General features: G+C 39.2%; 1 protein-coding gene across 10 annotated transcripts in view; it reads left to right on the top strand.

Moving 5' to 3' along the window:
* ABLIM1 (actin binding LIM protein 1) overlaps positions 1 to 16,707 on the top strand; it is a 195,800-nt gene that overhangs the window by 171,663 nt on the left and 7,430 nt on the right. For 5 of the 10 annotated variants that reach the window (XM_071749478.1, XM_071749476.1, XM_071749475.1 and 2 more), the window contains 8 exons: positions 1,311 to 1,415; positions 3,706 to 3,753; positions 6,113 to 6,259; positions 8,183 to 8,274; positions 8,391 to 8,487; positions 10,208 to 10,269; positions 10,552 to 10,612; positions 11,612 to 14,541. In XM_071749478.1, coding sequence (XP_071605579.1) covers positions 1,311 to 1,415; positions 3,706 to 3,753; positions 6,113 to 6,259; positions 8,183 to 8,274; positions 8,391 to 8,487; positions 10,208 to 10,269; positions 10,552 to 10,612; positions 11,612 to 11,649 — 650 coding nt within the window. In that variant the 3' untranslated portion in view covers positions 11,650 to 14,541. Of the gene's footprint in view, positions 1 to 1,310; positions 1,416 to 3,705; positions 3,754 to 6,112; positions 6,260 to 8,182; positions 8,275 to 8,390; positions 8,488 to 10,207; positions 10,270 to 10,551; positions 10,613 to 11,611; positions 14,542 to 15,797; positions 15,879 to 16,707 lie in introns of those variants that run through there. The other 5 variants (XM_071749483.1, XM_071749484.1, XM_071749482.1 and 2 more) reach the window with 4 other exon arrangements.

The following is a 16,707-nucleotide window of genomic DNA, read 5'->3' as shown; positions in this document are numbered from 1 at the left end:
CTCTAAAAGGACACAGGAAACCTGTAGCTGAATGGAGTTTTTTTATGTTGTGTTTTATAGCCCACTTGTACTTGTCTTCCCACCCCCCTCTCCACTCCCCCCCCCCTTTTTTTTTTTTCCTAGCTTTGCTAATGTCTTTTCTAGGATTTTTTTAAAGTCCTTGTGCATAGCTGAAAAATGCAAAGGGTTTGATGCTCCCCTACTTCTCACTGTTGTGGTCACCCTCACCCATGTAAAATAAACACCCATGTGGACAGTTCTTGCTTATGTGATTTTGCAGTAGTGTGAAGAAAGGAACAAAGTAAAAGGCAGTGACATTCTTTTATGGTACAGACAGTCATGTGTTTGAATATCTAGCTACTGAGTCTTGATGCTTGGGGGTCAACCAGCATAGTTCTGCAACAGCCTGGATAGACACAGGAACTTTCAGGGCTGTTGGATTGTTGTGGTGTTAGGAGACAAAGAAATAGTCCTGGTAAGAGTAATCCTGTAAGTGGAACAAACCATGTGCACAAAACAGAATTTAAGTTTTTACACCTTAGATTCAGATTTGCTAAATCAGCAGTGGTGAAGAATTGTCACTAATGTGACAGAGGCAAAAATTGGCATTGACAGAGATTTGGGGTGGACCCAGTGATATGGACACAGCCATTAGATGGGCTGAATTGCTTTACAAATTACTTTGCCATATCAGAAATTTCCTACCAGGGAGATAAACCAACAAAAGAGTGTGTATAGAACAGTTAAACCTTTTGATATGGGCCAAGTGACCTGACAGCTCTTTTCCATCTGTGTGCTTTTGGTTTAGGAAACTATAGTAACTGCAAGCATCTGCTTCTATCTGCTTGGGAGCTGGTTTCATTTTGGGTTTGCATACCAACTACTCTGCTATGTGCCTGCAGATTGTAACTCCAAACACCAATCTAAATCATTGCCAAGTAACTTTCCATCCTTTTTTTCCACGCTGCCCACCTAAATCACCAGCTGTGAGCACACAGCTCCTGCCTGCATGCTGTCAGAATGAGTCTGAGCTGCTTAAACCTCAACTCCAGCCTGAACACAAACTTTTGTCTCTGCAGGAATATCGGGAAAAAAAAAAAAAAAAGTCAGCAGGGCTACCAGTTCTTGTTATTGTTTGTATTTATATTTTTTGGTTCAACTTCTTTTCTCCCTCGAGGTTTTGATTCCACCGATTTTGTTTGGGTTTGACTGAGCTTACTTTTTTTTTAATTTTTTTTCCTTTTTCAAGTTATTTTTTATTTATTGCTCTCCCTTTTTCTCATTTTGTTTTCTCCATTCTCTCATTGGAGGCAATGAGCCGTCCAGCGGTCGGAACTCCCCTGTCCCTTACCGGCCCGACAGTCGCCCTCTCACTCCAACTTACGCTCAGGCCCCTAAACATTTCCATGTTCCAGGTAGGAGCTGACACTCTCTGTGTCCCCGTGTCCTGTCACAGTGTAGAATGTAGCCTTTGTAACTCCTGTCTTGTCTCCATCGTTTCACGCTCTTTACCGTGGGGTGCGCCCACAGGGTTTGGAATTGCTCCTGGGCTTGCAGAGAGGAGTGGTGTGTTAGGAGATGCTGGGGGTTAAAATAGTTAATTTTAATTATCCTGTTGATCAGGTGTTCCACCATTAGAATGTCTTGGTTGTCAGGGGCTGTTGGTGGTCTGTGGGCTGGTTAGGAGCTATGGAGGGCTCGGTCTTTCTCGCAGTTGTACCAGCTGAGCACTGGCATAACTCTAGTACCTTTGGAGGAGTGGGTTTTGATTCACAGTGGCACACACAAAAGAGTTGACTGGTGAGCCATGTTGTTCATTCAGGTTGTTGTGGGTTGTTTCAGTCTTGAACTAAGCAGTTCTTGTTTAGTGTTCCCTTTTCTCTATAGAGATGAGGAAGTTTCCTTACATGATGTCAGCAGAGAATTGCAGATCCACAAGGATGCCTCGGGCTGTGTAAAGGGCAGTCTCTGTTTTCAACTGAGCTGCACAGTTTTTCCAGCTTCAGTGAAGCTCATCTGTCTTGGGTTTTGTTGAGATGAGGGTGGTGTGTCCCTAGTGCTGTTGCTATTCATCTTCTGATTGCACCAGTGCTAGCTGAAAGCTTTGTTATATCCAGTTATTCCTCAGATTCCCTTCAGCATGGTATCCCTTTGCACTGCCAGTAGTTACTGCTTTTCCTCCTCGCCTCAAATCTGGCAGATAAACTGTGGGGATTGTTTTGCCAGTCAGGGTGACCTTAGCCAAGGCAGGCTGGTTTAACTGCTTGTGCTGACTTGGTTCACTTGGAATTGCATAAGCTAAAGCACACTTGGCATGAAGAACTTTGAGTAATAACCTCTGGTGTGGTGGCAGAGCTGTCCCCTCCAGCTGGCACAGTGCAGCCACAAAAGGAGCTGTGTTCCTGTCCTGACAGCTCTCTGGTGTAAATATACACAAAAGTACTGCATGACAACCCCTGTAATATTTATCCCTATTTGCTGGGCAAGTAGGTGTTACAGATCACTAACAATAGTGAAACAGCCCCGTGTCTTTGGGTGCAGTGAATTTGCCTGATTAGTCGAGGACATAGGGTTCTGCAGAGTAAGATTTGCCTCTGTTTCCACAGATTTTTAAGTCTGGGTTTCTTAATTGCTAAAGTCTAAGTTGCCTGCTCTAGTATTTGAATTGGATCTCTGATATGCAGCATGAATTTCTAAAATGCTTTTCCATCTTTTGTTGTAATGTAACTGAAAACTTTGTTCAGGCAGTATGAAGTAGCAAACTGAGTTTCTGACGTTATTTTCTGGTTCCTGGTAGCTTATATTGGTTTTCTAATGAGGTTTTGACAGATTTTGCACTGTAGCAGGGATTTTGGAATAACGTTTGTATTTTTAGCTGTGCAGAATACATGAAGTGTTGCCTCGGGTGGGAAGGTAGTTTAGAACAAACTGGTTCCTGCCTTGGATCATTATTTCTAAAAGTGTGGTAGCTTTTAGATATGCTGTAGATTTGCTGCATTAGAGCTCCAGGAAGTGTTCTTATTCTGATTTGCATTGATAAGGTGCAATGTGGTGGGCCTTATATAAAAAAATTTACCAAGAAGACATAAAATATATACTTGTGTTTTAAAAATGAGTAGTATATGAGTTGACACTACATAAAGCATCCCTTTGACTCACTGTATTTGCTGGTGTCAGTACAAGAGAGTGTATTAGGCAGCTACTGCCTATTTTGTACTCTGGATTTTGAAGTGAACTGTAGGCTCCCTGTCTTCTCCTCTGCTCAATCAATGGTCAATTGGAAAGAAAATTGAGCTGATATGACTGAAGCACAATTTTCCTCCAAAGTTATTTGGGGTGCATTTCCCCAAATGGCTTGTCTCTTCACCATTGAATTGTTTTGCTTGTTTGCATTTCCTCTCTAACTTTTATCCCACTGATAATCTGCTGAATGTTTAAAATTAGTGGTTCATGACTGGGATGCATCCACATCTAACACGCTCAGCTCCAAAGGACTTCATGCCACGTGTCTTTGACTTTTTACTTGTTCTTATGTTTTCTTTTCTTTATATAATGTGATTTTGTGCAATGCTAGAAAAAGTTCTCTGACTTTTTCTTGTGCTACATTCTTGATTTGGTCTGTCTGCTGTTTTAGTGTTGGAGTAATCTTTACCTACAGCTGAAGTAATTTTCGTATTCACATTTTTCTTTTTCTCAATTCCACAGATCAAGGTGTCAACATATATAGAAAACCACCAATCTACAAACAGCATGGTAAATGATCCTTCTTTTTTTATTTCAAAACTGGAATGTCAATTAAATGGCACATATAGACTAGTGAAGTGTTTGCTGTTTATTTTGCAAGCAATAAAAATTAGTAGTCCAGGCTTGGAACAGCTGTTATTGCATGTTCTGCTGAATGACTGTATTTTAAAGCATGGGTGTTGTTTTTTGGTTTTTGGTTGGTTTTTTTTTTTTTTTTTTTTTTTGGTTTTTTTTTTTTTTGGTTTTTTTTTCATTTGGGTCATATGGTTTAAATCTTGACCACACTGTTATTAGTGGCAAAATTGCCACTGGGATTTTGTTGTCTCTTTAGCATGATGATTCCTTCCTGTATTTCATTTCTTTATATTTTCAGATTAAAAGTACTGGTGATAATATGGATTAACAAAAGACTGTTTTCTAACAGGAACTTCATGGATTTTCCTTATTTTAAACAGACAAAGGGCAATAATTTATTTCAACAGCAAAGATGGGGATGTTATTATCAGACTGGAATCCCAAATGTACCTGTTATTCTTAAAAAAGAACCTTTAATTTTTGAAGATAATGTGGATGCCATCACTGACAGGGCTAATTTGATTTGCAAGTCCAATGATACTGCTGAGGTTGTACACTCTGCTTGTTTTTCCAGGTGTTTGGATTCTGACTTAAACATTTAGTGGTCTGATCTTTTAAGTGCACACAATGTTATAGGAAATCTGAAACAGGAACAATGGCAGAAGCCCAGTGCCTTGCCAGGTTTTAGGACTGCAGAGCAAGGTCCCAGTTATACCAGAATATGTTCCCACCTGCTGTGAGTAGGAGACTTTAAATAGGTGATGAATTTTCTGTGATGTGGTGAAAGAAGGATGACTCCACCTTTTAAGAATTAGTGCATCCATTTGCAGACCCTTGATCCAGTGAAATGCATTTAGGGTTAAGTAGCAAATTAGCAGTACTACAGGGTTTAGATGAGCAGGTGGCTGAGAGCCATTAAGCTGAGATGTTAGGAAAGCCCACTAAGTCCTTTCCTCTAGTTGGGAGTAAGCATTGAAAATCAGACTGCTGTGGTATTACATCAGGTTTTTTAACTCTTTCGTTTTTAAGTTTCAAACCATATGCTCATTTTGGAAAAAGTCTTAACATTATTTTTGTTTATTTTTATGGTTTTAATGTGTCTCCTCACCTCCCATTAACATGTGAATGTTTAACCACTGATATCACCAATTCTAATATGTAAGTACTGTTTGAAGTCATGCTTTTGTAACCTGACCAGTTTCCTCCATACCTGCAGTTATGCTTAGAATTTCCCAATTATTCCCAATGCTTTCTAATGCTGATGTTCTTTAACTACCCTGATCGTGCTGGATGAGCAACCCAGTGCTTCACTTTGTTGACAGAGGTCTTTCTGTAAAAAAAAAAAAAAAAAAAAAAAAAAAAAAAAAAAAAAAAAAAAAAATAAAAGGGAAAAAGTTCAGAATATTTGCTTTTTATGTGCTGGCTTCATATAGGAGATGATGATTTAAACTCACACTTTGCAGATAAGAAGTAGTTAAGGCTGCTTTTAATGTAAAATGAACCTGATTGGATTTTATTTTTTTCACTGTCAAGAAGTGAAAACCATAATGCACATTCTCACATGCTTTTAAGAGACTTTGGCTTAGAGTGGAGTCTCAAGTGGATGCCCCACTACTGAGATATTTTATTGGTGAGGTTCATTTCATTGCAAGTGCCTTTTTCTGCCAAGCTGATCTGAATGGAGTTCAGTATTTATTAAAAAATACATGTTTGCTTTTACTACTACTGTGTGCTAATAAGCAAGGGCATGCAGCAGAAAAAAATCCACTGGTTAAATAAACATTTTTTTCCAAATCTCTTTATTTGTTTGTTTTTCAGCTTTTCACAGAAGCATGGGAAATAATTAGCATCAGTAGATTTAAAATTCCGTGCTGTTCTTCTGAACTATATTTTCTTCCCCTAGAGGGAAGGCAGATCAGTACAGAAAATTGGTTTCATCTTCACTAATAATCAGCTTTCCTTAGAAGATATTGGCAAATTCTATTAGACTGAATTTTCTCACTCTTGCCTAATCATTCTAGCACTGTGCAACTCTAGTGAAATCCAAAGCTGATTTGGGGTTATTTAAGGGGTGGGGATGAGGGAGGTTTGATGCCAATCAATGCCAAGCAAAAGAAAGACATTGCTTTGTTTCCAATTGAAACTGGAAAAGCTAACTGTGAAAATACTGAAAATATTTGGGAATATTTTGAAAATATTCTTCTTGTAAAGTACAAAAAAATTTCCCAAAAAAGGGAATACCTTTATATCAACACAGTTGACAACATAGCTAAGTTCCCTGATTGCCATCTAGATGCAGCTGCTTTGGCAGCACAGAGCAAGTCCTCCGAGGATATCATCAAGTCCTCCAAGTTCCCAGCAGCTCATGCACCAGCACCCAACGAGGTACCAAAGATTGAGACAGACCACTGGCCCGGTCCTCCCTCCCTTGCAGCCATAGGTATGAAAAAAAAAAAACAACGAAAAAAAAAAATTATACAAGTGATGTGGCTTAAAAGGTACCGGTAACCTAAGCAGATGAATACTAGAACTGAAAAAATGAGTAGGGAAAATTGTGTCCACTCCAGGTGTTCACCACAAAGCACAGTTCCTCTGGTGAGACCTCTGAGGGTCTGTGGATTTAAAAGCATTGAATAGCATGGGGTAAAAGAGGTTTTACTAAAGGGTTTTGGAGTTGATTATATGTTAACCCCTAGGCAAGCTGTATGAACTCTCCTGCAGTAGCTTAAAAAATACAGTGTGTCACACAAGCCTGACTTCTTTCAGTTATTGACCAATTCATCTTTTAGTTCTAAGCTAATAGCAAATATTCCACAGGAAATATGTTTTCATGACAAGAATCAATGAAGTGGAAAAGTTAATGGACAAAAAAATTATTTCAGTGTATCTGTTTCTACAGACTTATTTTTCTTCTGTGTTGTTTCACTCCAGTTACCTCCTTTTATTTTCTTTAAATCACACACTCAATCACTTTGATTTTTTTGTTTGCTATGTATTTTTTTTCTTTGTTAATATTTATTGATCCCTATAGCATAAACCAAGCTATCTCACCTGTTTCAGTCATGTCTGCACTGAAGTGTTGCTTATGTAGGGTTTCTGTGAAGGAATGTGTAGATTTCATCACTGTGGGATTTTCATAAAAGTGCTGGAATAGAGAGCTCAGCAACCAATTGAAGGGGCTGCATATGCAGTGACAGTGTGTGGAAAATATCCTTTATATATCCTTTATATAATCCTTTATATAGGTTTGCAAACATCACAGTCACAGTGACAACATCTACTTGAAACTCTCCTGACAGCCCCTGTGATAGCTACAGCATTATTTTGGCTCTCAGCTCAGTCTCTGGACAGTGAATAACAATTTTTAATGGCTTTTTCATCAGACAAGAATAATCACTAAAGAAAAACTTCACAAGCCCCAGGTTTTGGGTTATCTGATTTTATCTGTGATATTTTGTCTATAGACTAGAATGACCTCAGCTGTCAAAAAAGTGAATATTACTGCTGTTATAGTAGAAAGTCTTGAAAATGCCTGAGACACCAAACAAAATAATGATTTAAATACAAACACGTAATTTCTCCATAATTTTTGTGTCTATCCATATTAGCATCAGTTTAATACTGGTGTACAAAGCATTTAGTTGATGCAAAATGTCTGATACTTTTGTTGTAGAATTTTGTCTTCATTCTACTGAAAACTGAGTTTTTCTATCATAGGGTTGGGGAATATATCAGGGTATAAAAATACAGGTTCCTGTCTAAATGCTTACAGCAATATCATAGTCTGTGTATTTTGTGGAAGTGTCCTCATGTCCAAATTGGATACTTTCTTAAGACTATTCAGGAAAACAAAGATTATTCAATAAAAAGTGAAAAACTAGTGTACAACACAAGTTAGTTTGCTTCATTTTAGACTAAAAATGTCTTGTTTGTTCCAAATGTTCATGTCGACTTAGGAGATTGATGTAGTTTAATTTTCCACTTGAAGTGTTAATTCAGATTTGCTTTTTTTAGTCCAGATGAAAACATAAATGTAAGCCAGATTATTTGTTTTCAGCCACAGGTAGAGTTACTGGTGCCAGTAAATCTTATGTTTTCAGAATAAGAAATAGGAGCTATTTTGTTGATTAATGGCTTTTGTATTCAGGGATGTTGGTTTATTGGGAGCCCACGTGCAGTTTAACTTCTCATTAATTCAAGCTCTATCTTGAGTGACTTAGATTATCTTAATTATTATATTTTTATCATCTGCTTTGCTTATTAAGCAGTTCAAACTGTCTGGTACTCTATAGCATTGAACTCTTCAAGCTGCAGCTGAACTGATCCACAAAACTCTCTCTGTGCTGTGGTTTTATGGAAGCAGGAGCTGACATGAGGCGCAGATCAAGTGGAAGAGAAGAAGATGATGAGGAGCTGCAGAGACGCCGGCAGCTGCAGGAGGAGCAGCTCATGAAGGTGGTTTTCATCTTCTCTTCACCCAAAAAAGGCTCTTTTGTTTTCTGCAGGCAATTTCTACTGACGCCTCAATCAGCTTTGCTTTATTGATAAATATTTTTAATTGTCATTTATAGCTCAACTCTGGCCTGGGACAATTGATATTGAAAGAAGAGATGGAAAAAGAGAGTCGGGATAGGTCAGCCCTTTCTGCCAGTCGTTATGATTCTCCAGGTAATTCATGGAGGCAAAAAAGCTGATAATGAGCACCACAGATACACACATCAAGTGGGCTCCCAGAAGGCAGACCACTGGGAAGACCACTTGATACGTATATATATGAAGTTCTTCCTTGAAAGAGTGGCATAATTAACCTGGTGAGGGTTTGGTGAGGGGAGGATTGTCACAGTGTTGTTTTAATTAGGAGAAATATGAGGTTGAGGATTTTCAGGCAATTATGACAAGATTTTCTAATATAGATAAGGAGGGGTGCAAGATATTTGGTGACTGTTGCATCACATGTGCTAATAGACTGTATTATTAAATCACAATTTTAAGTTTTGCCTAAACTGGTATTTCCTGTCACTTCTTCCTCTCCCAGGTACAGAAAATCAGCAGCATTTACCAGTGGGGCTGCACATTCCAAACTCAGCCAGTGTTATGACCTTGGCTGACATTTTGACTGGGGGTATTCTCTTCCAGAGTAACAGCACAAAGTTCAACTTTGGTTAATTGGTGGTGTAGATTCTTGGCCTCATTGCATGTTTTGGGGTACATATGTGGCCACCTAAAATCTCCAGAGAAGGGTTTGGGTGTTATATTTCTCTTAATCCATTAGACATTGTAGTGCAGCAGCTGGACTTCAAGCCAAGAAAGGACAAGATGGTACTCTTTGGAGTCATCCACTGGAACAGCTGCCAGGCAAACGAAGATTTCATTGTGTTTCCTGTGTTATGATCAGGCTGCCTCTATTTATGGTTTTGCAGAGAATGTCTGTGCCTCTCCCTCCCTACCTGTAATGGTTACAGAACCAAAGTCTACCAGCTCAACTGAAACCTTATGATTTTTTTTATTAACCTTAGCATAGCTTGGAGGACTCCTTTACTGGGGATGTGTCTGTTCCTCTTTGCACTGATAATCAGTGCAGTCATCAGTTACCTTCTGAGGAATCATTGGCACCTTTCTCAAAGCTGCTTGTTGCTGGCAACAGAAGTGTCTCAAGTTCTACATTCCCTGCCCTTCTGTGGCAAAAATAACACTAAAAAAACCACCCAGAACTGCATTTTGGATCTTGTCTGAAGGGGCTGTATTAACTATAGAGATCCTTGTTATTGTTATGCTGACACTCTTTCTATTGTCCAGCTTCTTACTTGCATTCAAAACCACACCCTTGACATCCACACTGTCTTCATCTTGCTCATGCATTTTCCATGTTCAGTGCAGACACTAAGTTGAATGCCCCCAGATACTTTATTTCATTTCAGTTCAGATGTAAGGAGGAGTCACAGAGGTCTGTTGAATCATATCATGTTCTCAAGAGTGTCCCATTGCATACAGGATGGCTATAATTTTGAATCAGAAATGCCAAATTCCTCTGGTTGTTTGAATTCAGACAGCCCTGCCCATTCTGGTCATTTTCCTGGTAAAATCATTACCAACACACCTGTCAATTACAGTGTTACAGGGCCAAAACTAATAGCCTTTTCTCTTATCAAGCAAAAAAAAAAACGGCAAGTGGAAGCATGTGAATAGAGAGAGAATAATATGGCATGAGGAAGGACAGTTTGGGCTGAGACATTAGTTTCTTAAAGTCAGTGTGTCTCAAATGGTTATATATATGTTTAGTTCTTTTAACTGGGTTTTTTTGTGCTAGTTGATTCCTCAAATGTTTTTGATTTTTGAGTTTCCATGGGATTTTTTCCGGTAAAAGATTTTTCCCTTCTTCATTCAACAGCACATGCTTCAGCCTCCAAAACCTCTTCTCTCCCTGGCTATGGCAAAAATGGACTTCACAGGGTAAGGAGATGGTAATTTTGAGAAGTGAAAGGTACTTATTGTGCATTAACTGTATTGGATTTTCAGTTTGATCAAGCTTTCTTATAAGACCCTCTGAAGTCAAACAAAACCTAATTTCCCATGCCACAAACTGCATGTTTAAAAAGGCAAGAAAGCAACCTATGGAGCGTTGTGACAGCTGAGGAGGGGGGGGGGGAAGCTTAAAACATTTTATTCCTTTCTATAAACCAACTGGCTTGTGAAGTCATGATCTGTGAATTTATGTGTGTCCCTCTTTTCCAGCCTGTGTCTACAGATTTTGGTCAGTACAACAGTTATGGAGATGTGAGTGGTGGTGTTAGAGGTAAGGCTGAGGAGCCTTTTTTCCATGTCACTTCATTACTAAACATTCTATGATGTTTGATCATTTGTGTTGTTTTATTTTTAAGTGGTGGATGTGGTTACTTTGTATTTTGTTCAGTACATTTTAACTTCTTCTGCTAAACTCAAGAATTAACTGAAGATCTGAAAATAGCTATTAGAAGTTTTGGTTTACTTTGCTAAATCTGGTTTATGGAGCTGAAACTTGTTTATGCCAAGGGACTGCTTTGGAAATTGCAAGTGGAAAGCAGTGGATGTGTATATTATCAGGAATATACAGTACTGAGTTCTGTTACAGTGTTTTCTTTCTCTGAAAATTCCCATCCACTGCACAGGCTGAAAGAATGTGCCCCAGTAAAGAAAGGAGTGTAATGCCTTCTAATCCCTGTTGTTACTCATGATTTTCATTATGGCTTTGACCTAGATGTGCTTATCAGTCATTGCCTAATAAAAATAGACAATTAATATTTATGAAAGTTATGAAAGTTTGAGTTAATGTTATGAAATTCTTTGAGCTGAAGAAGAGAGGCTGGTTACCTAGAGAGTGAGATTGGTCTGGACTACCTCAGATACCTTGTGCTCAGGCATCTTCTGTTGTTGCTTGTGTCTCTCTGGAGACTGAGGAGGTGTCTAGAGAGCTACCTGATGGCAGAGGTTAGTTGGGGTGAATCCTGCTCTACACATTTTACTTTTAGTTGGCTGCTTATTCAATAGATTGTGGTTTTGTGTCTCTTAGTATTTCCAAAGTGCCTTGATTTTCCTGAATGAGAAGTCTACTCAAAATAAAAAGGGTTTTAATATTTGGAGTGTTTGACTCATTACAAATTAAGTCCAAAAGTAGGAAGGTTGGTGGCCTTAGAGAATTGGGTGAGATTTTTAGAAGATCAGGTAGACCAGAAGACACAGGATTATCTGGTATATTGTGACTGATTCCTGTTCTTCCATACTCAGAAGCTGATGAGATTTCTCTGTTTCTTTACAGATTTCCAGGTAGAGTACGGGTTTTCATCAATCAACTGACAACAGAACTAAAAGCATCTGCTTTCTTGCTGAAGTCTGAATTTCTGCTACAGGGAAGGGTTTCTTAAGACATTAGCTTTGATTTTCCTGCATGTTTAAAGCATAATCACCAATGTAGACTCTGATCAACAAAACCCAGGCACAGCCTCTGATTCCTCTTTGTTACTTCCCCAGAGCTGAGTTGAGACAGCTCACTCCAGTTCTGTGATTTGGTCTGTAAAGTCCCCTGTCTGTTGATATATGAATTATCTGTAATAGTCCTCTCTGGACAACTGAGGGTGGATTTATTTCCAGCCTCTCTAGTATTGACTTCAGAGACATAGAGGAAGTCTCTTCTGGAGGCAATTTTCTCCCATACCAGGAGCCCTGAACACCTCATTTTTGCCCTGGAATTTGCTCTCCAGAGAAGATGGCTGATCAATAGTTTTCTACAGTGCTGCCATCACAGATAAGCCAGTGAGAGGTGTGCTTGCAAATATAAAGCAAATTTTATTCCAAATCCGGTCTGCAGGTTTTTTTACAGAATGGTTTCACTCTGGCTTCTCAGCACAATCACAAGATGAAATGGCAGTTCAAGAAAGGGTTTAATTACTGGGATAATTTTGTTAATAGTGTATCAAAATCGAGATGTTTGGAAAGGGAGTAAGATGATGAGAGAAGAGTTGTCCTCAAAATGCTACTTCACTAGGAACAGTACCTGTGTCAACACTCTGTTTGTGTTCATAGTAAAAACATCCCATTGTAGACACAAAAAAACCCAAACCCCACCTTCAGCTGATAAAGTGACAGGAAGGAAAGAGGTGTAAGAGCCTTTTTTATTCTGCTGGGTGGGATGTGAATTAATGCTTCTGCATGTTTGTCCATATTAAAATCCTCCTTAAACATCAGGGTGGAAAAGGTCCCACCACTGTCTTGGGGTTCTCAGGTCCACCTGGGCAGTGACGTTGGTAGCCTCAGTGGTGGCTACCTCAACAGCCTTAGGAGTGACAGAAGGCTGTGGTGGCAGAGAGGGTGGAAGGATCCCTCTACATCCCTCAGAGAAGTAGTAAACAGTAGCCATGGCAATGCCCTGTACGCTCAGAATAACTCTTGAAGGAAGTTTCAGGGCAAATTCACCTTTGTTTTCACCACTACTTGAGTGCCTTTACCCTCTGTGTGTGTAACCTGTGTGTCTGATGTATACCTGTATCTGATGCAGTCCCTTCCGGATGGTCATGTCCCTGGAATGAGAATGGACAGAGGAGTATCTATGCCTAACATGTTGGAGCCAAAGGCAAGTGCAGATATTATTCACTTTCCTTCAAGACAGTGAAGATTTGACTGTGAAATGCAGATAAAATATGGGAAATGTCTTGGTTCCCCTGTTTTTCTTTACCTCAGTCCCTGCTCCTTGTGTGCCAAACCCCTCCCTTTGTTTTAGGCTTTGCCTTTTAGAGGTGTTAGTATTCAGGCAGGCTGAGGGCTGCCAAGGTGTAGTTCTTGGGTTAAGGAAGCTTTTCCAGGGACAAAACAAAGATGTTGAGGATGCTCAATAAGCAGTTCTCTGTCAAGCTTCTGTTAGCCAAAACAGCAAACCAAACTTGATGGGAAAGTCTCAGGTCTGTCAGGTAGGAAAAGTGATTCAGAATATTCTGGCTCACAACACACTGTTGAGGCTGTCTTGATTTAATCCACGAGATCCATTAAATACATGGATCTTCGTTTCAAATTGGAGGTTTTATACTTACATTCCTCTCTGGATCTGTTCTTTAGCTCTCAGCACTGCTAGCCTGAAACCTCTCAGTCATGCTGAATTCCCTATATAAGATCATTCTGCAGGAAGTTTCTTGGGAAATGAGGCCATATTTAAGATATAAATTCAGATGTTTTCATAGATGTGTCTTGAGGTGTCTAAGTAAAAAACGAACATAATGTACAGAGGGGGTTCATCTAGGGCTGTGTTTTAAATCTTAAAACTTTCTCCGTTGCTGGTGAACCTTCTGTGAAATTATGATTTTGCCAAAGTTGCAAGGATCAGTATTTCTGCAGTTAAGCAAGGAGCCTGATTTACAAACCAGATCACTGCTTGTGCTTCCAAGTCACCTCCAGACAAACTGTACAAGGCAATAACCCAAGCTTTATAAGCTGAGACCACAGTGCAATGTATATTTACAAGTGTTTTTATATATTATATAAATAAGACCTTGGGGACATCCCGAACTCCTGGTATACTACTTTTTATTCCAAGTAATTTCTCTTTCAGTGCAATAGAAATCCTTACAGCCACCACTGCTATTGATGCACCTGGGGATTTGGAATGTTCTTTGGGGTGACAAATTCTGTCAGTATTGTTGGTGACAACATTTATGGGAATTTTCATGAGATAATAGGTCACTTCCTGTTGATGTTTATGAAGGTGATGCCAGACCCTTGGCTTGTGTGAACTGGCAATATTTTTATTCATGCCAATTGTCCAACGCTAGCTCAAGCCTGGTAAAGTAAAAGATGCCAACTCAAAGTCAGCATAAAGCATATGCAAAGTGAAAATCAGTAAAGTTAAGAATGAGTAACTCCTACCAATGATTCTTCAGAAAGGACAGAATTTGTGCATCCTGCCACCCCAGATTGAGACATGCCTTGTTGTGAATATCTGAATATAAAATGTACTTATGACCGTAGACCTTGACTTAAACTCTGCCTGTTTAAATATGAAAACTTATATTTTAGTTTCCTATAATGCTGTATATCATAGCTGTTACCAGTATCAAACACAAACCATGTAATTCAAAATATAGACTTAATTGTACAGTTGTGACAATGTCAGAATCTCCTAAGAATCATATCTTACAATTGGTATGTAAGCACACATTATTTAAATTATTATTACTTACAATAAACTCAGTGGTGTGTTCATTGATGCCTGAATCTTATTTATTCTATTTCTGAAAAACACATTGGGAGAATTGTTAACAATGGACTGAACTTAATTGCCTAGTTCTGCAGAGAAGTTGATAATACTGAATTTCTTCTGATATTAAGTTAATTGAATTAGTAGCATTTGCTAATGGCTCAGCTGTCCCTCCAGAAGAGTTTTGGTGGCCTCACTCGTGTCCCCAGTGCACAAGTAAAACAAGACCCATAAATAACACTAAAAGCTGAGCCAATCCCCACTGAAGTCTGCAGAGGAATTTAATTGTCTTCAGTGGAGGCTGGATGGGGCCCTCAGTGGGGATGCTGTTATCCTAATCTGCAGAGACATGCAATTAGAAGAGCTGTAGGGAAGCCTTGGCAGGTGGAAGATGGGCTCTCCTAGATTATTCCAGGCATTAATGGAAGTGTCTGCCCAAGGAAAAAAATCCTAAACCAGAGTTACATTTGTTAGGGCTGACTCCAGAAACCGCTTTTAAGGCACGTGGTTTTCTGAAATGGTTTCTAAGCAGCGTTGTTTCTGTTGGATTAAACTGATCTGAGGTGCACTGTCAGTAAAGATAAGTTCTGGGCATTCTTTGCAATGTAAAGAGAAAGCAAGCAGAGTTTCAATAGGAGAAGTGTTGGGCATGTGCTCTTTTGAAGTAGATGAAGGTTTGTTAGAAAAATAGTGCTACTCCTTTAATCTGTGTAGGAATGGCATGGCCAGCAAACACAGTGAGCAATTGTTGGAACTCTTTAAATATTCAAAAAGGCAAAGAAAATCATGCAGTGAATTTTGATGAGTGCTGTTTCCCCCACTAATCAATATCTTACTTATTCAGAGTTGCTGCTTTTTTCTGATGCATTTTTAGGAGTCCACTAAGTGTCTGTTTCCTTAGAACTACCCACACTTGGGAGACCAATGAGTGCCAAATATATTTACCTTAACTCTTAAGTTAATACATTGCTGGATGAGAACCTATATTGACTAGAGAAGAATGTCTCACCAGATTTAGCTGTATTATATGTGCCATAAAAATCTTCAGGGTGGGCAGGAGCCCAGTGGCTGTGCAACAGGAGGCAGTTTGATACTAAGCAAGCTGTGGGCTTGTCATACAACTTTAGGGGAAAAAAGTGCTGTGATCTTCTTTGAAAAAGAATCCAAATGATTTTGTGGTAATGAAAATGAGAGACTGTGGGGTTTTTTGCTTTAGAATGTAAATACATCTCTTTTTCCCCCTTTTATACGTTGTTAACAGATTTTTCCATATGAAATACTCATGGTGACCAACAGAGGGCGAAATAAAATACTAAAAGATGTAGACAGAACCAGGCTTGAGGTAAGAGAAGCAAGTTCCTAAATTCTCTTTCCTGTTGAAGTTGTTTGTTGTTGCACACCTGAAAGCTCAGACACTGAATGGGCCCTTGAGAAGGTTTCTCAGCACTCAGCAGGGAAAGAAGAGTCCTACAGCAGAAGGAAGCACCCACATCTCCATGAGCAGTGCTGGGCCAGGACTCCCACATCTGTCTTGCTGCATCAGGATTGAGCTTTTCAGAACCCCCTTGTGTTTTCAAGCAATTAATTGTATGCTTGTAAATGGGACAAATGCCCAAAATTGGTGAAGTTTTTTTGTAGTTGTAGGATCCATATTGGAATGGAGCAATATGCTGATTTTGGATCATTTCTTACCTAAGGAGGAGTCAGTGTGAGCTATCCTTGAGGATCAAAAAATTAACTTTATTTAACTCATCCATGACTCCTGTAAGTTGACTGATATCCAAAAAATACGATGATTTAAATTTCAACCAAGAAAATTAAAATGGTTCACATCTTTGTGGATTAGAAAGACTTAAGCAGCCCAGTGGAAGCCTGGGGATGTGTAAATCATTTGTAGTTAGTTAATCTTCTGTGGAGGTTAATGGAAGGGGCTACAAAAAATTGGGTAAGTAACCCTTTATACCCGTTTTTAGACTATTAGATATGTGCTCACTAATCACAATTCAGTGCTGTCTTACATTAGTGCCATAGGGAAACACTTTCCCCATCCAGTGCACTCTAAAGCAGCTGAGCAAGAATTAACTTGTGCACAAGACAGCACCAAGAAGTGTTTCATGGGCATTAAAGAAATGTGCTGGACACTTAGTCTGGCCAGATTTCTTCCTTCTCAG

Source organism: Heliangelus exortis, chromosome 7, assembly GCF_036169615.1.
Source record: "Heliangelus exortis chromosome 7, bHelExo1.hap1, whole genome shotgun sequence".
In the NCBI taxonomy this organism is placed as follows: domain Eukaryota; kingdom Metazoa; phylum Chordata; class Aves; order Apodiformes; family Trochilidae; genus Heliangelus; species Heliangelus exortis.
This window is presented reverse-complemented; position numbering and strand designations above follow the sequence as displayed.